This window comes from Eptatretus burgeri, chromosome 6 (assembly GCF_056783735.1).
Source record: "Eptatretus burgeri isolate ZD-2024b chromosome 6, Ebu_testis_v1, whole genome shotgun sequence".
Taxonomy (NCBI): Eukaryota; Metazoa; Chordata; class Myxini; order Myxiniformes; family Myxinidae; genus Eptatretus; species Eptatretus burgeri.
Genome location: NC_140966.1, coordinates 111,390,805 through 111,416,351, shown reverse-complemented (window position 1 = coordinate 111,416,351; position 25,547 = coordinate 111,390,805). Strand labels below are relative to the sequence as shown.

General features: G+C 53.3%; 2 protein-coding genes across 12 annotated transcripts in view; both read right to left on the bottom strand.

The window, feature by feature from the left end:
* The window catches only part of LOC147025621 (uncharacterized), a 62,271-nt gene extending 36,724 nt beyond the window's left edge, over positions 1–25,547 (bottom strand). For 2 of the 11 annotated variants that reach the window (XM_085886776.1, XM_085886787.1), the window contains exons 1-4: positions 18,078–18,414; positions 6,753–6,950; positions 4,562–4,655; positions 1,021–1,189 (exon numbers count right to left, since the gene is read on the bottom strand). The gene's annotated coding sequence lies outside the window, so the exon portion shown is untranslated. Of the gene's footprint in view, positions 1–1,020; positions 1,190–4,561; positions 4,656–6,557; positions 6,577–6,752; positions 6,951–8,831; positions 8,913–18,077; positions 18,415–25,236 lie in introns of those variants that run through there. The other 9 variants (XM_085886777.1, XM_085886779.1, XM_085886780.1 and 6 more) reach the window with 9 other exon arrangements.
* On the bottom strand, positions 10,845–12,588 carry LOC147025622 (uncharacterized; the record flags this gene model as incomplete). Its single annotated transcript, XM_085887091.1, has 1 exon — positions 10,845–12,588. A coding segment is annotated over one exon (1,290 nt), but the record flags the coding sequence as incomplete, so codon positions are not given.

Below are 25,547 nucleotides of genomic sequence, written 5' to 3'. Positions count from 1 at the left end.
GAAGACCTTGACTGGCCTGCACAGAGCCCTGACCTCAACTCTATCGAACATCTTTGGGATGAATTGGAACACCGACTGCGAGCCAGACCTGAGCACCCAAAATCATTGCCCGGTCTCACTAATGCTCTTGTGGCTGAATGGAAGCAAATTAAATCCCCACAGCAATGTTCCAACATCTTGTGGAAAGCCTTCCCAGAAGAGTGGAGGCTGTTATCGCAGCAAAGGGGAAACCAACTCCATATTAATAACCATGATTTTGGAATGAGATGTTCGAAAAGCAGGTGTCCACATACGTTTGGCCATGTAGTGCATCAACAGTAATTGCAGAATCAATGTGCAGTATTGTACTACAACAATTCATTCGAAACAGATCATAGTGTTATGATTCTCACATGCCCACGCTAACTCGAGTAACTTAACTGTTTACCTTATCCATTAATGCCACAATTACAATGACACACTGGGGAATTCACAAACAAAGACGATCGGGAAACCCAGAGGTAGGGCCTAGCAGAGTGTTTGGAAGCAGTTGGGTTGCAGTTGCAGCAGGAGGCGACTGCTCATTCTGCACATCGATCGAGGAAAGAACAAGGGATGCAGCTCAGTAACCCTCTCTGCAAGCTCGGCACATCCAGCAGCACTGAGAACCCAAAACTCTTCGGATTCCAGGGAGCATCTTGATCCACATCTCCGGGCGTTCTCCAGCTCCTTTCATCTGTCGATCTCTAGCGCTCTTTATCTGCTGATCGTAAACGCTTTTTAATCATGACTATTTTTTCCCCCTGCATGGGTTGTATTCAAAATGTACCTTTCCTGATAGATTACGCACTGTTCAGTATTTAAATGCACATAAACTCAGACGTGCTGATGATTGTACGAAAGTTTTTTTTTTTCTGTTGGGCGGTGTATAGTAGACCGCTGCCTCAAACGCTCCTGAACAAAACATACATCACCTCATTTTCTCTGGATGTAATCAAAAAATTATAATAAAAAAAATACCTTTCTTTCTTCAAAACGTACCTTTATTTCATGATAGAAGATGCGTTGTTCAGTCTTCAAATGTACACCAGAGGCCAGAAGTCTAAGGCCCTCGGCCTGAGGCCTATAAGTGGTGACCAGAATGGCGGACGTACAAATTGATTTTTTGAGGTTACAATTGTGGGTGGAGTCAGGACAGCAAAGTTCCACCCTGGACAAACGCAGCAAAAGACAGACAGGCAGAGAATACATATGTATACACACACACACACACACACACACACACACACACACACACACACACACACACACACACACACACACACACACACACACACACACACACACACACACACACACACACACACACACACACACACACACACATTGTATAACATTGGGTCAGTTGGGATGACACATTTTTAAAGAAGGTACTTCCAACCAAAAGTAAAAAACTAGATCGACTCCACTAATTTGACCAAAAAAACGAGAGTAGTCCCTGTCTCAGGAAACGTTTCACCAGCTTCGCAGCTGGCTTCATCAGGCACAATCTATTGTGCCTATTGTGGCACAGTAACACACACACACACACACACACACACACACACACACACACACACACACACACACACACACACACACACACACACACACACACACACACACACACACACGTATGTGGACACCTACTTGTCTAACATTTCATTCCAAAATCATGGGCATGAATATGAAGTTGGTCCCCCCCCCCTCCTCCTCCTTAGCTGTTACAACAGACTGCATTCTTCTGGGAAGGTTTTCCACTTGATGTTGGAACATTGCTGTGGGAATTTGCTTCCATTCAGCCACAAGAGCATTAGTGATGTTGGGCGATTCGGTCTGGCTCACAGTCGGCTTTTCAATTCATCCCAAATGTGTCCGATGGGGTTGAGGTCAAGACTCTGTGCAGGCCAATCAAGTTCTTTCACACCGATCTCAACAAACCATTTCTGTATAAAACATCGCTTTGTGCATGGGGTCATTGTGATGCTGAAACAGGAAAGAGCCTTCCCCAAACTGTTGCCACAAAGTTGGAAGCACAGAATCATCTAGAATGTCATTGTATGCTGGAGCGCTAAGATTTCCCTTCACTGGAACTAAGGGGCCGAACCCATACCATGAAAAACAGCCACAGACCATTATTCCTCCTCCACCAAACTTTACAGTTGGCACTATGCATTCGGAGAGGTAGCGTTCTCCTGGCATCCGCCCAACCCAGATTTGTCCATTGGACTGCCAGATGCTGAAGTGTGATTCCTCACTCCATAGAACACATTTCCACTGCTCCAGAGTCCAATGGCGGTGAGCTTCACATCACTCCAGCCGACGCTTGGCATTGCACATGGTGATCTTGGGCTTGTGTGCAGCTACTCGGCCATGGAAACCCATTTCATGAAGCTCTCGACGAACAGAGCTTGTGCTGACATTGCTTCCAGAGTCCGTTTGGAACTCGGTTGTGAGTGTTGCAACCGACGACAGACGATTTTTCCATGCTAAAAGCTTCAGCACTCAGCAGTCCCATTCTGTGAGCTTGGGTCCCATGAACTGACTTGATGGAAAGGTGGCATTCTGTGATGGTGAGGTTAGGCCAGGGAACATGCGCCGGAGCAGCATGCCGCTGCGTCCACTTTCCACCGGTACACCAGGGGCCTCCATCGTCTGGCCATCCCGCAAGCAGATGCCTGGCTCATCCCCATCTCCTTGAGATGCTGATCAACCTGCTGCAACCACGAGGCACGTGGTCAGCCCATTGGCCTCCTCCACTCATGAGGCTCCTTTTCTGAGAGAATCTGGTGAGCAGGATCAGCGTCAGGAAAATGAGCCACATGTCCATACAGCCGGAGATGATATTCATGGACTATGCAGGAAACAAATCTCTACTCATTTGAGTCTCTCTCAGCAACCGCTTGCTTGACACAAAGTCCAACCAGCGATAGCCAAGGATTCTCCAATGAGACCTGGTACCAAAGGAATTAAGTCTCCATCTCAGATCCTTGGTCAGAGTCCAAGTCTCACATCTGTAGAGCAAGACTGGAAGCACCAAGGATATGAAGACTCGGACTTTCGTCCTCCCACACAGGTACCGGCAGCGCCACACCCCATGATTCAGTGAATCCATGACTCCCCAGGCCCGACCCAGACGTCTATTGACCTCTGACTCAGTCAGCAGAGACATGAATATCACTGCCAAGGTAAGTGAATCTTTCCACGACCTCAACATCCTCACCACAAACAGGCACAGACAGGACAGCAGCATCCAAGATGTCATTGAAAGCCTGGATCTTAGTTTTGATCCATGAAACCTGTAATTCCAGCGGCTCGAGGGCCCCCAAAAGGATATCTAAAGTCTCCCCAAAGGGGACTGCATCATCGGTGAAATCAAGGTCAGAGATCTTGACATTTACAAACGATACACCGCAGCTTGATCTCTCCAACATCCTCCCTAGAATCGAGTCCATACAATTGCTGAAAAGTGTGGGGGCCAGTACACACCCCTGACGAACTCCAGTAACAACTGGAAATAAATCAGAAATAGTACCACCACATCTCACAGCACTCTCAGTACCAGAGCAGAGTTCAGACATCAGATCGATCAGTTTTGGTGGCACCCCACAAAGACCAAGAATCCTCCAGAGGGCATCCTGATTCACTGAATTGAATGCTTTGAGGAGATCAACATAGGCTGCAAACAGTCCCTACCAAAACTTTCGTCTGCATTCGGTGAGGACCTGAAGAGCAAGGATACAGTCAATCGACCTCTTTGGTGTAAAGCCTGACTGTTCTGGACGCTGGTGCTTAAGCAGATGGTGGTGAACCCTATCAAGAATTATCCGAGCAAAGACCTTGCCTCGCACTGGAAGCAGCATCACCCCTCGGTAGTTGCTGCAGTTCTGACGATCACCCTTCCCTTTCTACGACGGTGCCACATTGAAAGTCATTGAGCTCTTCAGGATGACCCATTCTACTGCAAATGTTTGTCTATGGAGATTGCATGGTGTGTGCTTGATTTTATACACCTGTCAACAATGGTTGTGCCTGAAATATCTGAAGCCATTAATTGGATTGGGTGTCCACATACTTTTGTCCATGTAGTGGATATCATGGCAGCTCTTAATTTTTTTCACACGAGCCCTTTGTGGGAATTTATTCCCATTTATTCAATTTATTGGAAGAGATCGATCTCACACAACAACAAGAACAACTAAAGTGAAAAGTGCAGTCGGTTTGGTATGAAACCTTCAGAAGTTTCACATCATCCTTATTCATCAAACAACAGCGAGATATCATGCAAAATGTATTTAAAGGGTAGCTCGTCACAAAAGCCCTTTGACATTCCAACAGATCGCTTGTAGAAGAACTTCAGCATCTCTGATGATCCTTTTGTTTGTTTCTATTCCAATGCAGCCGTGTGTTCTTACATAACTAATGAGTCTCACAACCCCCCCCCCCCCTACAACCCATCCATGAGTCTCACAATCCATAAATATCCCTAAGAAATGAAATAATCAGTTACTCAAGAAGTCAAAATGAAATAATCAGAACTCACACGTATCAAGTCGTTCAATGCAGAGTGATTTTGGGCTCAATGAATAAGGAGTTTAGCTGAACACTTTTTCTGGAAGACTCCGTTCTCCTTACAGCTGTGGAGAGCGGGAAGTGAAACTGGTATTATATGAAGGTGCTTCACACAAAATGCCATCCGAATGAAATATGCCCTCTACATTGTCAATGATGTGTTGCGTATACCACATTCAAGAGAAATAGTGGAGATGCTGGACAGTGCAGATGTCGGAAAGTGGAGGGTCGTTGGAAAGTGGAGGGGCCGTCGGAAAGTGGAGGGGCCGTCGGAAAGTGGAGGGGCCGTCGGAAAGTGGAGGGCCGTCGGAAAGCGGAGGGGCCGTCGGAAAGTTGAGCAGTCATGGGAAAGTAGTGAAGTTGTCCATAAATGGAGAAGTTGGACAGCAGTGAGCTGGAACAGTGGAGATGACAGATTTTATGCATGCAGGATCAACCATTTCGGAGCTGGAGTGTTTTCTCATTAATTCCAACAAATGTATTGCATATGATTTTGAGCATGGGGAGTCTATGTCAAAATTGTGAGTTGGGACAGTGGAGAGGTCAGATATTTGTGTGCAAGGACAATGGAGATGTGAGATAGCAGTGAGTAATGACTGTAAATGATGGAGCAGTGAGGAGAGAATGGTGAGCCAGACAAATGATAAGCAGCAAGTAGATAAGCTGGAATGTTGCACAGGTTTATCCCATCCCAACTGCAGTTATCCTATCCCTCCTCTCGGTCCTGATGCACTGAAGTCCTGAGCTTTAGTGGAAAACCTGAGCTCCTGACCATGTACAACGCTTTCATCCGCAACCTGATGGAGTAATGCTCTCCCCTCTAGGCTGGTTCTCCCGCCTCTCACCTTTCTCGACTTCATGCTGTGGAAACCAAGGCATTTAGGATCATTGGTATCTCCAGCGATGAAGCTGAGTCTTTGGGTCGCTCACTCTCTCACCGCAGGCAGGTCTTTCTGTCTTCTACAGTCTCCTCTCTGGCCTTTCCCCCCCCCCCCTGCTCTGTCTGTGAGCTGTCCACCCATTATTTCCTCAGGTTGCTCAAGGTCCGCCAACAACCCCCTTCTGATAAAATCACCAAAATCACGAATCACTGCACACCTTCACCCTTTCATTCCTCTTTTCCCCCCACCTCTGGAACAAGCTCCCACACTCCTCCCTCCAGGTCTTCAAAACAGCTGTTCACCACCATCTCTTATCTTATCCCATCCAAAATCTTGAACTTTACTACTCCCGCTAATCCACCCCAAACCCACCTCATTCAAAGTCCCTGTTTTCTTTCCTGAAAGACCCTGTAGTACCATCTTGTTTACCCCATCTCATCCCTCTTCCTTCCACAGATATCCTATAGCCTTTGTTCCCCACCATTTTGTGTTTCCCTCTCCCACCCCTTTTGTCACCTACCTTGTTACATGTTTCTGTGTGTCATCTCCAACACGAGCCTAAACTTGTTATACAAAAAAAAAGAACACTTCAATCCCACTCTTCCCTGCAGGTCATCAAAACAGCGGTTCACCACCATCTCTCATCTTCCCCCATCCAAAACCATGATATTTTCTACCCCCGTTAATCCACCCCAAACCAACCTCCTTCAAATTCCCTGCTTTCTTTCCTGAAAGTCCCTGAACTGTCCATCTTGCTAACACCATGTACCCCACCCTATCCCTCTCCCTTCCACAGATCTCTTCATGTCTCTGTTCCACACTGTTTTGTAATTCCCTCTCCCACCCCTCTTGTCTCCTGCTCCCCTTGTTGTATGTTCTGTGTGTTAGCACTTGCATACGAGCCTCAACATTGTATATTGACAACAAAGAAAAACATGTGGCGAGTTAGCTGTGGTCAAGTTGCTTGCTTTCTCAACATGGAACCCGACTTGAGGACAACTTTAAGTTACTCCATAAGGCTCACAACAAGCATGTCCATCATAAAGAAAGGCAGAAAAACGTCATCTTGCTCATCTCAAGGCTGACCTCTCCAACCAGTTTTGTTTCTGATAGTGCTCTGGTGTGGTGCCATGTCAAGTCCATCTTTGGTGTTTGCTCCCTCCCCATGCCCCCCAACCGCATCACTCACTTCTGACTGCTCACACAAGGTAGAATGTCTCAATCCAGTGTTTACCTTTAAATCTCATGTACACAACCCTTCCCATGATATCCCCATCTTACCCCCTGTACCTACTGCAGAATGGACTTTGTAAGTCTCCCCAAGAAGGTACAGAAAGTTACGTCCAGCCACGACCCTGCACCAGCATTCGGCCCAGCTGACATCAACGCCAGCGTACTCAAATCCTGCTCTGCTGCTCTTGCTTCTCCTCTGTTAGCACTCTTCGGCCTGTCCATCTCCTTTGGCCACATCCCGTCTGCCTGGAAGCCAACAAACATCATTCCCATTCACAAGAGGAGTCCAGGAACAGATCCTTACACATAACAAGACAAGAAGATTACTTATAATGAAAAGTAAGCATATATATATATATATATATATATATATATATATATATATATATATATATATATATATATATATATATATATATATATATATATATATATATATATATATATATATATATATATATATATATATATATATATATATACATCCAATGTTCCACTCTTCTACCACTTGTATTGGAACCACCTTTCTGAGGCTGTTCAATCCCACTCTTCTCTCCATGGCTTCAAACAAGTAAGCACCATCTCAAGTGATCCACCATCCTGCCCCAAGATCTTTTCTACCCCATATCATCTCTACCTAAACCAATTCACTCACCAGTATGTTACCGTTTAAACTCCTCTTTCTCTCCTCCTTCCCATTCATTCATACCCTTGCTTGTTGGGTCCAAATGTGGCCTCATCACCCCACTGTCAGCTTCCATTTTACTCAACATCACCTCACTTCCATGAGTCTTTGTATGGAAATAACAAAGTTGGGTTGGTTTCCTGCATGTATAACCACATTCCACAGTGATAAAAATGACACTTGGAGTTTGTGAATGACAACAGCAGGGGCAGGGGGATAAAAATGACACTTATTCCCAATTCATTATGGTGTTATTAACCTCCGCCATCGAAGATGGATGGAGGTTACTGTTTTCACCCCTTTCTGTTTGTTTGTTTGTTTGTGAACAGTATTACGGAAAAACTCCTCGACGGATTTCGACGAAACTTGGTGGGGGGGGGGGTTAGGTCTGGTCCAAGGATCATGCCATTAGATTTTGGACTTGGTCCAAAATCCAATATGGCCGCTATGGTGGCCAATTTGAAAAAATATTTTAATTTTTTTTTTGCATTTCTACATGTTTTAAGTGATTTCCAACCCAAAAAAAAGTTGGAGGGAAAAAAAAATTGCAACTTTTTTTCAAAAAAAATTCGATTTTATTTGAATTTTTTTGCATTTCTACATGTTTTATGAGATTTCCAACCCCCCAAAAAAAATTTGTTAGAGAAAAAAAATCAAATTTTGCAACTTTTTTTTCAAAAAAATTTCTATTTTATATTTTTTGGCATTTCTTCATGCGCGTCGATCTAGTTTAGTTTATTCAATCGTGGTTCAGTAGAGTCTGATCCATTTTGACCTACAATAAATAGGATATCAGGTTCACTTAAGTGACCCAGCAGTATTGGCGGCGGAGGTTTTGCACTCTACCGAGTGCTCCCCCTCGAGTTTTGTACAGTGATGATTTTTCAGAGTAAAGGTTTTAGCTGCCCCATCCCAAGTTTCCCTGAGGGCATGAATATTAACCACGATATGGTAGCCTACTTTAGACCAGATGTGTCAGGGCAAGCAGATTGTCTCCTCCTTGAAGGCCATGATGATCCAGCTGGATTTTCCCTGACAATCCAATTGTAACATGGTCATTCTCTTGAGATGAACTTTGTGTCTAAAAGCTTGGATTATGTTATTAGAGCCAACATACAAGTAAGGCCCTTGAGGCTGTAGAGTGCACGCAACTATGATAAGCAATGCTTTCCAATCCTTTTATTAAACTACACATGGATCGACACAGTATGGCATCCTGATTTGCTTGCCAAGCTCTCTCACTGTGGCAGAGAAGGCAGCCTTCACTCACATCTGGCTTCCTAATTTCCCCCACTCAACCATTCAACGTGTTGCTATCAATGGAACCCTCTTGTTTTTTTCTTTCAGTGGAAACTGGAGTTCCCCAAGGTAGTGTTTTGGGCCCAGTCTTGTTCGTCATCAACATAAATTACCTCTCGGATGCTCTGAAAAACCATCATTACCTTTGAGCAGACGACTCCACATTGTGTCGTGCAGTATCCCCATACTTCTGCTCAGCAAACAGCAGCTGAGTCTCTGCTGATCTGGAAATGATTAGACATTGGTCTGATAAATGGAACATGTCCTTCAATCCTGGAAAATCTCAGTCTCACCCTGTCACTCAGGAAGGATCATCAAATTAACCCACCCATCTATTTCCAAGATTAGCCACTGGAATAAGTTGTCTCTTGAACTTCTAGGACTCATCATTACCCATGACCTCTCCTGGGCGAACCATTCATAAACCTCACCTCCAAAGCCAGCCACAGACTGGGGACCCTCCATAGATCCAAATCTTTCCTTGAAAAATCAAAGCTACTTCCAGCCTACAAGGCCTTTGTCTACAACTCAATGAGTACTGCTCTCCCCTTTAGGTTGGCATCCCAATATCATATCTGCCTCTCCTGGATTCTGTTAAACCTAAAGCTCTGAGCATTAATGGTATATCAAGGGATGAGGCTGAAGTACAATAAGTTGTGCTCACACTTTAGAGAGGTTGGTGATCTCTGCTTTTTAATTGCCTTTCCTCCAATATTGATCCCTCCACTCTCTCAACAAACTGGCTCCCCATGTCCTCCAGGAGACAAACATTTTCCTCAAAAATGGTTAACCTCCCAACATCTTGGCTTACTGCATAACTCCACTATTTCGTTCAGCTTTTCTCCGATTCTGTGGACCTGCCCTCCAGAGGTGGATGAATCGTACTTTTCTTTCAAGGGCTTCAAACTGTTACCACCTCACATAATTTCACACCATCCCTACATTGCTACCCGTTAACTTTTCTATCCACAACCCTACATAAACCAACTATCTTACTTCCAGGTTCTGGGGTTTCCTCCCCGACTCTCTTTTCCTGTTCATTCGTTCCTTCGCTTGATGCTTCACCTGTGGTTCCAAAGCTTGCCTCCACTATCACAGTGCTGCTGCCTTGTAACCCTCCATCACCTTGCTCTTCCATGAGCTGAGATTTTGTACGCAAAAACTAACAAACAAGTAATTACTAAATCCATTGTGAGAAAGAATGTCAGATCATGTGCACATGAACAGTGGAGATGTTGCACAGTAAAGGTGACATGTTAGACAGCAGTAAGCAGGGACAGTGAAGACGGAGGGAAGTGGAGATGCCGGATATTATGAGCAGGGACAGTGGGGATGTTTGACAATGGAGAAGTAGGACGGTAGTGAACAGGGACAGAGATAGTCAACCCTCTTGGGTAGGTAGAGGTGGTGTGGGGTTCTGAAGCATGGGCAGGGGAGGAAGGGGTTGGAAGGCAGGGCACGGGGTTGACAACAGGAGTGAATTGGGTATATGATGGGAGGCAGGAGGCTTTGACGGTGGGGGTGGCGAGTTACGACAAGGGTGTGGGGGTTGAATGTGGGGGTGGGGAGTTGACACTTGGGGGTTCGATTGCGGGGTGGTTGCAAAGTAAAATGGGGGGGTTGGGGTTGGCGGGAGGGGTGGGTGAGGTTCAACAGCGGAAGAGGGGGACTTATACTGAGGAGGAAGGGCAGTGGAGGTGGGGGTCAATGGCTGAAGTAAGGGGGGCTTCAACAGCAGGGGCAGGGGGAATTCAACAACGGGGGATAGGAAATCAATGAAGGAGTGTGAGGGTGTTTGACGTCCGGGACAGGTGTGTCGACGGCCGGAGTGGGAGTTGGGGACTGAAAACAAGGGCAAGGGTTTGACAATGGGAGCGGGGGTTTGAGTTTGAGGGCAGGGCCAGAGGTGGGTTTCGCCGGCCGGAGCAGGGGGAATTTGACGGCGGATGTTGGGGGTTAACAATGGATGCAGGGGTTTGAGAAGGGGAGTGGGATGTTCGAGTTCAAGGGCTGGGGATTAAACATTGAGGGCAACTGAAGCACGAGGGTGGGGAGGGAGGGTCGATAACGAAAGTCAGGGGGGTATGGACGGTGGTCGACACGGTGGTGGTGTGGAGATTTCAATGGAGAGTGAATGGTTGATGCTGGGCTGGTGGGTGGGGGGTGGGGTCGACAGTGGGGGCAGAGGGGGGTGACGGTGGTGGGAGCGCTGGGTAGGGGTTGAGGGGATTCGACAGCAGAAGCGAGGTGGTTTTTACCAAGGTGGCGGGGCTTTGACATTGGTAAGACAGGCAAGGAGTGGTGGAGAAAAAAGACGGGTGGGGTGAAAAATGAGCCAGGAGGCGGCGAGAAGGGAACAGGGAGGACCGGGAGGGGCAGAGGTTGCGAGGAGGGAGGGGCAGCCGGCGAGGAGGGGTGGGAGGTGAGAAAGGGCAGAGAGAAGGATACGGTCGAAGGGGGATAACAAACATTGGGGGGGGTGGATGACGAGGAGGAAGGAAGGGCCATGACGGGGGGAGAAGAGGAGGCAATATGTGATGGGGGAGGAGCAGTGAGCTGGAACGGGGGAGAGAGAGAGAGAGGGGAGGGGAGAAAGGATAGAGGTGAAGACTAGAAGAGACAGAGGGGTGGCGAGCAAAAAGGGACAGAGGGGTGGCGGGCGAGGAGGAACAGAGGGGACGGCGGGCGAGAAGGGGCGGCGGGCGAAAATGGGCAGAGGGGGCGGAGAGAAGGGACGAAGGGGCGGCAAGAAAAGACAGAGTGGAGGGAAGGGATGGAGGAGGCGGAGAGAAGGGACAGAGGGGTTGGCGAGAAGGGACAGAGGAGGCGGCGAGAAAAGACGGAGGGGCGGCGAGAAGGAACGGAGGGGCGGGGAGAAGGGACAGAGGTGGCGGGGAGAAGGGACAGAGGTGGCGGGGAGAAGGGACAGAGGTGGCGGCGAGAAGGGACAGAGGTGGCGGCGAGAAGGGACAGAGGTGGCGGCGAGAAGGGACAGAGGTGGCGGCGAGAAGGGACAGAGGTGGCGGCGAGAAGGGACAGAGGTGGCGGCGAGAAGGGACATAGGTGGCGGCGAGAAGGGACATAGGTGGCGGGGAGAAGGGACAGAGGTGGCGGGGAGAAGGGACAGAGGTGGCGGGGAGAAGGGACAGAGGTGACGGGGAGAAGGGACAGAGGTGACGGGGAGAAGGGACAGAGGTGGCGGGGAGAAGGGACAGAGGTGGCGGGGAGAAGGGACAGAGGTGGCGGGGAGAAGGGACAGAGGTGGCGGAGAGAAGGGACAGAGGTGACGGGGAGAAGGGACGGAGGGGCACGGAGAAGGGACGGAGCGGCACGGAGAAGGGACGGAGGGGCGCGGAGAAGGGACGGGGGGCGGCGAGAAGGGACGGAGGGGGCGGCGAGAAGGGACGGAGGGGGCGGCGAGAAGGGACGGAGGAGGCGGCGAGAAGGGACGGAGGGGGCGGCGAGAAGGGACGGAGGGGGCGGCGAGAAGGGACGGAGGGGGCGGCGAGAAGGGACGGAGGGGGCGGCGAGAAGGGACGGAGGGGGCGGCGAGAAGGGACGGAGGGGGTGGCGAGAAGGGACGGAGGGGGCGGCGAGAAGGGACGGAGGGGGCGGCGAGAAGGGACGGAGGGGGCGGCGAGAAGGGACGGAGGGGCGGCGAGAAGGGACGGAGGGGGCGGCGAGAAGGGACGGAGGGGGCGGCGAGAAGGGACAGAGGGGGCGGCGAGAAGGGACAGAGTGGTGGCGAGAAGAGACGGAGAGGGCGGCGAGAAGGGACGGAGGGGCGGCGAGAAGGGACGGAAGGGGTGGCGAGAAGGGACGGAGGGGTGGCGAGAAGGGACGGAGGGGCGGCGAGAAGGGACGGATGGGGCGGCGAGAAGGGACGGATGGGGCGGCGAGAAGGGACGGATGGGGCGGCGAGAAGGGACGGATGGGGCGGCGAGAAGGGACGGATGGGGCGGCGAGAAGGGACGGATGGTGCGGCGAGAAGGGACGTAGGTGCGGCGAGAATGGACGGAGAGCGGCGAGGAGGGACGGATGGGGCGGCGAGGAGGGATGGAGGGGCGGCGTGGAGAGCAGAGGGGGCGGCGAGGAGGGACAGAGGGGGGTGGCGAGGAGGGACGGATTGGGCGGCGAGGAGGGACGGATTGGGCGGCGAGGAGGAACAGGGAGGGCGGCGAGGTGGGGCGGGGCAGAGCGGGCGGCGAGGAGAGCCGGGACAGAGCGGGCGGCGAGGAGGACCGGGACAGAACGGGCGGCGAGGAGGACCGGGACAGAGCGGGCGGCGAGGAGGGGCGGGACAGAGCGGGCGGCGAGGAGGGCCGGGACAGAGCGGGCGGCGAGGAGGGCCGGGACAGAGCGGGCGGCGAGGAGGGCCGGGACAGAGCGGGCGGCGAGGAGGGGCGGGACAGAGCGGGCGGCGAGGAGGGGCGGGACAGAGCGGGCGGCGAGGAGGGGCGGGACAGAGCGGGCGGCGAGGAGTGGATGGACAGAGCGGGAGGCGAGGAGAGCCGTGACAGAGCGGGAGGCGAGGAGGGGCGTGACAGAGCGGGAGGCGAGGAGGGCGTGACAGAGCGGGAGGCGAGGAGGGCGTGACAGAGCGGGAGGCGAGGAGGGCGTGACAGAGCGGGAGGCGAGGAGGGCGTGACAGAGCGGGAGGCGAGGAGGGCGTGACAGAGCGGGAGGCGAGGAGGGGCGTGACAGAGCGGGAGGCGAGGAGGGGCGTGACAGAGCGGGAGGCGAGGAGGGGCGTGACAGAGCGGGAGGCGAGGAGGGGCGTGACAGAGCGGGAGGCGAGGAGGGGCGTGACAGAGCGGGAGGCGAGGAGGGGCGTGACAGAGCGGGAGGCGAGGAGGGGCGTGACAGAGCGGGAGGCGAGGAGGGGCGTGACAGAGCGGGAGGCGAGGAGGGGCGTGACAGAGCGGGAGGCGAGGAGGGGCGTGACAGAGCGGGAGGCGAGGAGGGGCGTGACAGAGCGGGAGGCGAGGAGGGGCGTGACAGAGCGGGAGGCGAGGAGGGGCGTGACAGAGCGGGAGGCGAGGAGGGGCGTGACAGAGCGGGAGGCGAGGAGGGGCGTGACAGAGCGGGAGGCGAGGAGGGGCGTGACAGAGCGGGAGGCGAGGAGGGGCGTGACAGAGCGGGAGGCGAGGAGGGGCGTGACAGAGCGGGAGGCGAGGAGGGGCGTGACAGAGCGGGAGGCGAGGAGGGGCGTGACAGAGCGGGAGGCGAGGAGGGGCGTGACAGAGCGGGAGGCGAGGAGGGGCGTGACAGAGCGGGAGGCGAGGAGGGGCGTGACAGAGCGGGAGGCGAGGAGGGGCGTGACAGAGCGGGAGGCGAGGAGGGGCGTGACAGAGCGGGAGGCGAGGAGGGCGTGACAGAGCGGGAGGCGAGGAGGGCGTGACAGAGCGGGAGGCGAGGAGGGCGTGACAGAGCGGGAGGCGAGGAGGGCGTGACAGAGCGGGAGGCGAGGAGGGCGTGACAGAGCGGGAGGCGAGGAGGGCGTGACAGAGCGGGAGGCGAGGAGGGCGTGACAGAGCGGGAGGCGAGGAGGGCGTGACAGCGCGGGAGGCGAGGAGGGCGTGACAGAGCGGGAGGGGAGGAGGGCGTGACAGAGCGGGAGGGGAGGAGGGCGTGACAGAGCGGGAGTCGAGGCGGGGCGTGACAGAGCGGGAGGCGAGGAGGGCGTGACAGCGCGGGAGGCGAGGAGGGCGTGACAGAGCGGGAGGCGAGGAGGGCGTGACAGAGCGGGAGGCGAGGAGGGCGTGACAGAGCGGGAGGCGAGGAGGGCGTGACAGCGCGGGATGCGAGGAGGGCGTGACAGCGCGGGATGCGAGGAGGGCGTGACAGCGCGGGATGCGAGGAGGGCGTGACAGAGCGGGAGGCGAGGAGGGCGTGACAGGGCGGGAGGAGTGGTGGGGCGTGACGGGGCGGGAGGCGAGGGGGGGCGTGACAGGGCGGGAGGCGAGGGGGGGCGTGACAGGGCGGGAGGAGAGGGGGCGTGACAGGGCGGGAGGCGAGGGGGGCGTGACAGGGCGGGAGGCGAGGAGGGGCGGACAGGGCGGGAGGCGAGGAGGGGCGGGACAGGGCGGGAGGCGAGGAGGGGCGGGACAGGGCGGGAGGCGAGGAGGGGCGGGACAGAGCGGGAGGCGAGGAGTGGAGGGAGAGAGCGGGCGGCGAGGAGGGGCGTGACAGAGCGGGAGGCGAGGAGGGGCGTGACAGAGCGGGAGGCGAGGAGGAGCGTGACAGAGCGGGAGGCGAGGAGGGGAGGCGAGGAGGGGGGTGACAGAGCGGGAGGCGAGGAGGGGCGTGACAGAGCGGGAGGCGAGGAGGGCGTGACAGAGCGGGAGGCGAGGAGGGGCGTGACAGAGCGGGAGGCGAGGAGGGGCGTGACAGAGCGGGAGGCGAGGAGGGGCGTGACAGAGCGGGAGGCGAGGAGGGGCGTGACAGAGCGGGAGGCGAGGAGGGGCGTGACAGAGCGGGAGGCGAGGAGGGGCGTGACAGAGCGGGAGGCGAGGAGGGGCGTGACAGAGCGGGAGGCGAGGAGGGGCGGGACAGAGCGGGAGGCGAGGAGGGGCGGGACAGAGCGGGAGGGGAGGAGGGGCGTGACAGAGCGGGAGGCGAGGAGGGGCGTGACAGAGCGGGAGGCGAGGAGGGGCGTGACAGAGCGGGAGGCGAGGAGGGGCGTGACAGAGCGGGAGGCGAGGAGGGGCGTGACAGAGCGGGAGGCGAGGAGGGGCGTGACAGAGCGGGAGGCGAGGAGGGGCGTGACAGAGCGGGAGGCGAGGAGGGGCGTGACAGAGCGGGAGGCGAGGAGGGGCGTGACAGAGCGGGAGGCGAGGAGGGGCGTGACAGAGCGGGAGGCGAGGAGGGGCGTGACAGAGCGGGAGGCGAGGAGGGGCGTGACAGAGCGGGAGGCGAGGAGGGGCGTGACAGAGCGGGAGGCGAGGAGGGGCGTGACAGAGCGGGAGGCGAGGAGGGGCGTGACAGAGCGGGAGGCGAGGAGGGGCGTGACAGAGCGGGAGGCGAGGAGGGGCGTGACAGAGCGGGAGGCGAGGAGGGGCGGGACAGAGCGGGAGGCGAGGAGGGGCGGGACAGAGCGGGAGGCGAGGAGGGGCGGGACAGAGCGGGAGGCGAGGAGGGGCGGGACAGAGCGGGAGGCGAGGAGGGGCGTGACAGAGCGGGAGGCGAGGAGGGGCGTGACAGAGCGGGAGGCGAGGAGGGGCGTGACAGAGCGGGAGGCGAGGAGGGGCGTGACAGAGCGGGAGGCGAGGAGGGGCGTGACAGAGCGGGAGGCGAGGAGGGGCGTGACAGAGCGGGAGGCGAGGAGGGGCGTGACAGAGCGGGAGGCGAGGAGGGGCGTGACAGAGCGGGAGGCGAGGAGGGGCGTGACAGAGCGGGAGGCGAGGAGGGGCGTGACAGAGCGGGAGGCGAGGAGGGGCGTGACAGAGCGGGAGGCGAGGAGGGGCGTGACAGAGCGGGAGGCGAGGAGGGGCGTGACAGAGCGGGAGGCGAGGAGGGGCGTGACAGAGCGGGAGGCGAGGAGGGGCGTGACAGAGCGGGAGGCGAGGAGGGGCGTGACAGAGCGGGAGGCGAGGAGGGGCGTGACAGAGCGGGAGGCGAGGAGGGGCGTGACAGAGCGGGAGGCGAGGAGGGGCGTGACAGAGCGGGAGGCGAGGAGGGGCGTGACAGAGCGGGAGGCGAGGAGGGGCGTGACAGAGCGGGAGGCGAGGAGGGGCGTGACAGAGCGGGAGGCGAGGAGGGGCGTGACAGAGCGGGAGGCGAGGAGGGGCGTGACAGAGCGGGAGGCGAGGAGGGGCGTGACAGAGCGGGAGGCGAGGAGGGGCGTGACAGAGCGGGAGGCGAGGAGGGGCGTGACAGAGCGGGAGGCGAGGAGGGGCGTGACAGAGCGGGAGGCGAGGAGGGGCGTGACAGAGCGGGAGGCGAGGAGGGGCGTGACAGAGCGGGAGGCGAGGAGGGGCGTGACAGAGCGGGAGGCGAGGAGGGGCGTGACAGAGCGGGAGGCGAGGAGGGGCGTGACAGAGCGGGAGGCGAGGAGGGGCGTGACAGAGCGGGAGGCGAGGAGGGGCGTGACAGAGCGGGAGGCGAGGAGGGGCGTGACAGAGCGGGAGGCGAGGAGGGGCGTGACAGAGCGGGAGGCGAGGAGGGGCGTGACAGAGCGGGAGGCGAGGAGGGGCGTGACAGAGCGGGAGGAGAGGAGGGGCGTGACAGAGCGGGAGGAGAGGAGGGGCGTGACAGAGCGGGAGGAGAGGAGGGGCGTGACAGAGCGGGAGGCGAGGAGGGGCGTGACAGAGCGGGAGGCGAGGAGGGGCGTGACAGAGCGGGAGGCGAGGAGGGGCGTGACAGAGCGGGAGGCGAGGAGGGGCGTGACAGAGCGGGAGGCGAGGAGGGGCGTGACAGAGCGGGAGGCGAGGAGGGGCGTGACAGAGCGGGAGGCGAGGAGGGGCGTGACAGAGCGGGAGGCGAGGAGGGGCGTGACAGAGCGGGAGGCGAGGAGGGGCGTGACAGAGCGGGAGGCGAGGAGGGGCGTGACAGAGCGGGAGGCGAGGAGGGGCGTGACAGAGCGGGAGGCGAGGAGGGCGGACAGAGCGGGCAGGGAAAAGGGACAGAGGGGACGGAGAAAAGGGACAGAGGGGCGGAGAAACGGGACAGAGGGGCGGAGAAACGGGACAGAGGGGCGGAGAAACGGGACAGAGGGGCGGAGAAACGGGACAGAGGGGATGGATAAAAGGGACAGAGGGGACAGAGAAAAGGACAGAGGAGGTGGCAAGAGGGGACCGTGGCGGGGTGGGACAGGATTGAGAGGGGACAGTGGTGGGAGTGGACCGACGGTGGTGGGAATGGACCGACGGTGGTGGGAATGGACCGACGGTGGTGGGAATGGACCGACGGTGGTGGGAATGGACCGACGGTGGTGGGAATGGTCCGACGGTGGTGGGAATGGTCCGACGGTGGTGGGAATGGTCCGACGGTGGTGGGAATGGTCCGACGGTGGTGGGAATGGTCCGACGGTGGTGGGAATGGTCCGACGGTGGTGGGAATGGTCCGACGGTGGTGGGAATGGTCCGACGGTGGTGGGAATGGTCCGACGGTGGTGGGAATGGTCCGACGGTGGTGGGAATGGTCCGACGGTGGTGGGAATGGTCCGACGGTGGTGGGAATGGTCCGACGGTGGTGGGAATGGTCCGACGGTGGTGGGAAACGACTGACGGTGGTGGCAAATGACAGTGGTGAGAAATGACAGTGGTGGGAAATGACAGTGGTGGGAAATGACAGTGGTGATAAGGAGTGTTGAGTAGAAACAGTGAAGATAATGGACAGTGTTGACGATGATATACCGTGGCGAATAATCCGGAAACAGCGACACTCACCAGTCGTGTCCTGAAAGGGCCATGTTTAATGTCGATTCCCAGATCCGGTCTGTAAACGTCCAATAAACTCCACGATCGCACCTGGTGGGTCAGGCTTTAAGCAAACACTCGTCAAGCCTTCGAAAACGGCCAGATCGTGGCCTCAAGGCCTGGAACACAGGCCCGAAAGCAGGCCATGTCTCGCCGTCCAGCCCTCCGCCCGCACGGCTTCCCCTTACGCCTCCCTTTCCTTGTTGGTGTTTTTAACAACCTGATGGAGAAACATAAAACAAGACGCCATGTTCCACCCCGAACCCCACCTTTTAAACACCTCATCCACCCCAAACCCCGCCTTTACACCCTCATCCACCCACAACTCCGCCTTTACACCCTCATCCACCCCAAACCCCGCCTTTACACCCTCATCCACCCAAAACCCCGCCTTTACACCCTCATCCACCCCAAACCCCGCCTTTACACCCTCATCCACCCCAAACCCCGCCTTTACACCCTCATCCACCCAAACCCCGCCTTTATAGCCCCATCCACCCACAACTCCGCCTTTACCACTCTCATCCCCCAAACCCCTGCCTTTTCAACACCTCATCCACCCAAACCCCACCTTTACACCCCTATTCACCAACAACTCCGCTTTCACCACTCTCATCCCCAAAACCCGTCTTTACACCTCACATACTCCAGAACTCCACCTTTGACATGCTCATCCCCACCAAACCCCACCTTTACACCTCATTCATCCCCGAACCCTGCCTTTAACATTGTCATCCTCCCCGAACCCCACCTTTCCCACTCTATCCCCGCCCCACCCCAAACCCAACCTTTACCACTCATACCCCAAATCCCAACCTTACCACCACCATAATCCCTCCGAACCCTGCCTTATACATTCTCATCCCACTCAAAACCCTGATTAACCACTCCCACTCCCCCCCCCCCCAAGCCACCTTTACTTACCATACTCATCCTGCCGAGCTCTTCTTTAGCACTATCACCCCCTCCCAACTTTTCCAATGTCATCCCCAAAACTCTACCTTTCCAATTCCATCACCCAAACCCCGCCTTTCCCTCTCTCATCCCTTGACCCCTCGTTTGCCTCTGAAATCTGTCACTTTAGTGATATCACTCTAACTACCAAGCCCCCCGCCACATCTTATTTCCTACTCTTCTCGTCCTGCCCCCACGAACCTTTTCAAAGTATTTCTTCCCACTTTCATCACCATCCCCAACCTGCCCCTGAACTCCTGCTGTCCAACCCCTCGACTCTTCTTTTACCACCATCATCAAACCTGCACGACTTAAATCCCATTCTGAATCCCCCTTCATCTTCAAACTATTTAAATTCACTCCAAGCCCCACCTTTATCACGCACCATACCCTCTTCACACTTCCTCATCTATTCTCATCCCCCCAAGCCACTCCTTTCACACCCTATTCCCTGCACAACCCTCTTTCTACTCTGTTCTCCTCGAACACACACATACATATTGTTACGGTTGTGGAAATTCGCATTACACCATAAAGGGCCCTCAGGTGAGATATCTCTGTAAGTACATGTGTAGTTAGCCCAAACCCATTGTATAGAGGGGATTTAAGTGATCCATTCGGGCTGCGACGCTTTGTGTAAGGCGTTTTTCTGTTCTATCTTTATTTTGAACCAACCACGTCTCAACCGCCATCTCACATCAACCACCAACCACAACGCCGCTTCACAACAACCACAACCACACCTGCCTCTCAACAACCACGCCATCTCACCACTCCGCCAGCAACCATCAACATCTCCACGAACACAAAAGGGGAACAACAACAACTCCCACCCCGATTTCTCTGGTAAACAAGAATGACGGTTGGAAACTCAACTCCCGCCCCGATTTCTCTGGTGGAATGTTCCCCCCGCGTGCCGCAAAGGGAGGGGCGGGGTGCCGGGGAAATAAAAGGGTGCACGGAGGCGCCGTCAGAAGAAGTCAGACGAGAAGAAGTCAGCTCAAAGGAAGTCAGGTCAGAGGAGATCAGGTCAGGGTGGTCGGTGAGTGTCAGTATCAGTCGGCGGTTCGTGGTCTTCTGCCCGTCTGGGTCTTGGAGAAGCGGTCCGTAGAGCGACCCGCTCGTTGGAGCTTGCAGTCGGTGGAGTCCGGACATCGCGGAGGGGACGCGGACTGGAGGTGCCGCTCTGTCAGCTGTGTCGCGTGGACCTGCGCGTTCGTACAAGGAGCGCCGGAGAGAGCTCGCCCACCATCGCACCGCGAAGGTGCAGGTAACCTGAAACGGTCTCGTGGGACTCGTTCGGTCTGCCAAGTCCCACGCCATAAAGGCCCACGGGCCCCGTCTGCCCCCTTGTCTTTGAGGGTGGCCTTTTCTTTTGTTTTTATATGGATCTTGTGGCGCCGTGTCTTGTGAAGTAGAACTGTATAAGTGTTGCCATGTGTACGCGTTAGTCGGTCGTATTACATTTGCTTTTTGTGCTTAACTGTGTTAAGTGATATATGTGTGCTCTTCATGTGTCGTGTAAATAAAGTGCATTATGTTGAATTGTTCCCCGTTTCGCTGCGTCCTTTCCTTCGTTTGAATCTCCATCTTGCTTCACGTAAAGGGTTTGTAGTGGGCTTAATACGCCCGATAATTAATCGGAACCGTCGAGGCCGACGATAACACCGCTCGGTTATCCTGATAGCACAGAACGGACCGCTTAAGTGGCCTGTGTCCGGAGTCGACCTGCGGCGAGGTGCAATCGCCCGGTCTACCATCTGCTTGGGTACTTAGGTAGGTCGAGTTTGGCAAACAACCCTATCCCACGCGGGTGGCCGATTGGCACGATCGTGGTGAGGCCGAAAGGCCCACCCGTGACTAGCTCCCGGCGTTAGTCCGAGAGGGTCATGACAGAATTGTCCGTCCGGTGGGCAACGTGCCACGATTCGAGTCACGTGGCCGATCGCACGCCGGCGGGCGCAAATTCGCAACAATATGTATTATATACACATACATATATTGTGTGTATATATATATATATATATATATATATATATATATTTATATGTATATATATATACACACACATACAGTCATATCTAAACAAGCCGGAAGGCGACATGGGTGGTCGTGACATAATTGCATACTAGTCATACAGTTTTTGATGGATCGGGCTGAACATTTTTGACAAAAAGGTTGATTATAGTGCGCATAAGTCACAACCAGTGAGATGTATATTGCCCATATCTTAAATGCAATGGCGCTGGTACAGATGACAAAGTCTACAGGTGCAGCAAACTTTGGTGGAATGGCATTCAAGTATGACAACCTAGTTACTGCACCTCTACGTCGGAATAGTTGTCAGCGAGTTGATGTTGTCTTCGACCAATACTTAAGCCTCTCAATCAAAGCTGGGGAGTGAGAGAAACAAGGAACCTCTGCAGCCTTAGAGGTGAAAATCCAAGGGCCAGGCACTCCAATTCCAAAGCAGTTGCTCAAGTACGTCAGAAATGCACAAAACAAATTGAACTAGTGTGCCTTCTTGGCAGACACCTGGTGCCACATTGGTGTAGAAAATCTGCTTGAAGGTCAACAGTTTGTCATCGGTGGTGGCTTAAAGAATGCTCAGAGGTCAGTGCTAGTCACCAAAGGACACTGCAATGATCTGGTTCCCCTCAAGTCAGATATTGAAGAGGCAGACACACGACTATTGCTACATGAAAAACATGTCTCTTATAAGCACAACAGGATTGTGATTCACTCACCTGACACAGATGTGGCTCTCCTATGCACCACACACGATAACAACCTCCACTGTCAGGAGCTGTGGTTTTGGAATGGGAGTCCAGGACAAAGCAAGGTACATACAGCACCCATATAAAGTCTACACCCCCTTTCAAAATTGTTACCTTTTGTTGCCTTATAACCTCGAATTAAATCAGATATTTTTTTCACCTTTATTTACTCATCGTAACCCACAACTTACAAGTGAAAAAGAAATTCTACAAATTTCAGAAAATTAATAAAAATACAAAACTAGAATATCTTGATTGGAAGTGTCCACCCCCCCTTGTAAATTATCTCAGGTGTAAACAATCACGTTCAAAATCATACACCAAGTTAATTGGCACCCACCTGTGTTAAAATGTCGTGATTCCGACAATGTCAGAATAAAATCAGCCGTTCATGTCAGTTTCCTCTGCTGGGTAGTACATTTCACAGCAAAGACTCAACAATGAGCATCAAGGGACTTTCAAAAGACCTCCAAGATAAAGTTGTGGAGAGGCACAGATTAGGGGATGGGTATAAAATATTTCAAAGGCCTTGAATATCCCTTGGAGCACAGTCGAAGAAGTCATTAAGAAGAACAATCATTAAGAAGTGGAAGGTGTATGGTACCACCAAGATCCTGCATAGATCAGGCTGTCCCTCCAAACTGGATGACCAAGCAAGGAGGAGACTGATCATAGAGGCCACCAGGAGGCCAATGACAACTTTGAAGTGCTACAGGCCTTTATGGCAAAGACTGGTCACTGTGTGCATGTGACAACAATATCCCAAGCACTCTACAAGTCTGGCCTATATGGTAGGATGTCAAGAAGGAAGCTATTACTCAAAAAACGTGGCAAAAAGTTTTCTGGTCTGACAAAACCAAAATGGAACTTTGAGGCCTAAATGTAAAACGTTACATTTGGTGCAAACCCAACACAGCACATCACCCAAAGAACACCATCCCTACTGCAAAGTATGGTGGTGGCAGCATCATGTTATGGGGATGTTTCTCGTCAGCAGGGACTAGGACACTTGTCAGGATGGAAGAGAAAATGTATGGAGCAAAATACAGAAAAATCCGAAAGGAAAACCTGCTGCCCTCTGCAGGAGAGCTGAAATTGAGACAGAAGTTAACCTTTCAGTCCGACAACGAGCCAAAGCACACAGCCAAAGCTACACTGGAGTGGCTAAGGAACAAAAGGATAAATGTTCTGGAGTGGCCCAGTCAGAGTTCTGACCTAAATCCAATCAAAATTTGTGGCATGACTTGAAGATTGCTTTCCACGAACGCTCCGCACGCAACTTGACAGCATGAACAGGTAAATTGTACAGAAAAATAGGCAAATACTGTCCAATCAAGGTGTGCAATGTTGGTAGTGACCTATCCCAACAGACACACCTGTATTTGCTGTCAAAGGTACTTCCACCAAGTACTAACCCAGGATGGTGGATACTTATCCAACCAAGTTATTCTAGTTTTGTATTTTTAATTAATTTTCTGAAATTTGTAGATTTTATTTTTCACTTGGTAGTTGTGGGTTACGATGTGCAAATAAAGGTGGAAAAAGTCTCATTTAATGCAATTTAATTCCAGGCTATAAGGAAACAAAAGGTGAAAATTTTGAAAGGGGGTGCAGACTTTCTGTAGGCACTGTACCTATCCACAGCCTGGCACATGAACGTGGACCGGAGCTGTGCAATGCTTTAATTCGGCTTTCACGTATTCACAGGGTGCGATTCAAACAGCGCACTCTCAGGACTTGGCAAGAAAAAGGGTCTCAACATCCTACTTGGCAGCAAAGCGCATCAGACCAATCTGGGACAGCTTGGAGAAAAACCAGAGCTCAGCAAAAGCACTTCAGCAACATATGAGGCCTACTTATGTGCAGTCTATTCAATAGCCAAGGGGGCTGTGAAGAAAATGAACAATGTCAGATACTGGCTGTTCTCTCTACCTCTGACAACTTACAGCAACACATGAAGTGAACAAACTACTTGGTCCATGTATGGAAGAAAGCATTGGGATCTACACATAGTCTACCACCAGCAGCTGGACATGGCTGGAATGTTCAGGATGGTGCCTTGCAGCCTGTGCTCATGAACAAAGATCCAGCACCATGGGGTCTTCCTGAGCTGTCACTGCAAGAAGTGAGCATGTCATAGAGCTGACTGCGCCTGTAGAAACAACATGCAACGCAAAGAGGTTTGTGCATGTATGGCCGAGGAAACTTGTTAGAATCCAAGGACAGACCTTGAGTCCACTGATGAAGAAGATGCTGACAAAGTGCCAACAGATGACATTTTCCATGCTTCCATGAACTGCTCCGAGAGTGCATGTTCAATTCAATCGATTGAAATAACAGTTACAGTGTTCTTTCTAAAGGATCATCATCATCATCATCATCATCATCATCATCATCATCATCGGGTGGCCTCACAGTGGACGACGAGAAACAGTCCCAATTCAGCAGTCCGGTGTCCTGTTTAGGTACGTTGATGAATTTGTGAAGGATAATACTTTCTTCTGTGTTCGTTTTCTAAAATGTATGTAAAAGACTACCAGTGGCAATGGAGAAACATCTTGCATCTTCATATGAGAGCAGAACAGGTAAAAAAAAAAAAGTCAATAATTATAATTTGTGTGATATTTTACCTCTGGTGATGACATGACATGGAACATTTTCCAATAACCACACAAATTCTGATGGCTTTTCCCTCGAACCTGAATGATAAGCCAATATCATATTGGATCACATATTCTGCTGGAGGCATTGAGCTATTGTCAGAGCAACTTTGTGTTTCTCACCTTTGGACACTAACTGCGAAACTAAATTCAGCAAAGTGGTACTTGTGCTCTCGCTCGATGTTTCAAATGTAAACCGAGACAAGTCCTAGACTTTGACATTGGTTTTTGGGATAGCATCCACCTCAGACCTGATGAGCCTGACCAGTTGATCGATTTTGTCATCCTCGGAAGCATCTCTCTGGGCTACAAGTTTCAATGATCGAGACAGAGAGTTACGAAAACCTATGATATTAATATTGGCAAAACCTTCAGAATGCAAGATAACCAGTTTACCACCAAACTAATGAGACAGGTTTTTTTGACATCATTTTGCAAGATAGTTGCCCCCAAGATTCCTGATACTGTTCATACAACTAATAAACTGTCCAAGTCTGTTCACAGTTACATTCCATATAATCAGCAACACTAAACAATGCAGAATCTGAGAAAGCAGGTGTACAATCAGCAGCCGGTATAGTACTGTCCATCTGCTTGTACCAAGTCTGTGACATTAGATAACACAATGCAACATTACGTCCCAAATCATCACCACGTTCCTCAGCGATGCCAAGAATACGCTCCTCAAATGTTATGTCTCGACGCTTAACAATTACACACTGATGAACGGTATCCCACCTGTCAAAGTGTTTAGGGTCTTGGGGAAGGCACAGCTCTCCACAGATGAGACGGTGCACCTTGAAATCGAACTTCGGAGTCTGACAGTGCTGCCGCCAATCAGACTTTATCATCCTTTTTCCCCTTTGACGACGATGCTCTGAGGTGTAGGTCGACCTGCAGGATTTATGACAACACCGTTTGGGTGGCAGGTCTTGTGAAATCTTCTTCTGTGTCTCAGCTTGCATCCCATCTCCCTTTTCCTTGCTGCACTGAATGATTGTCTGGAACCCTTTATCACCAATTTCCTGTAGAACACTTGATTTATCCTC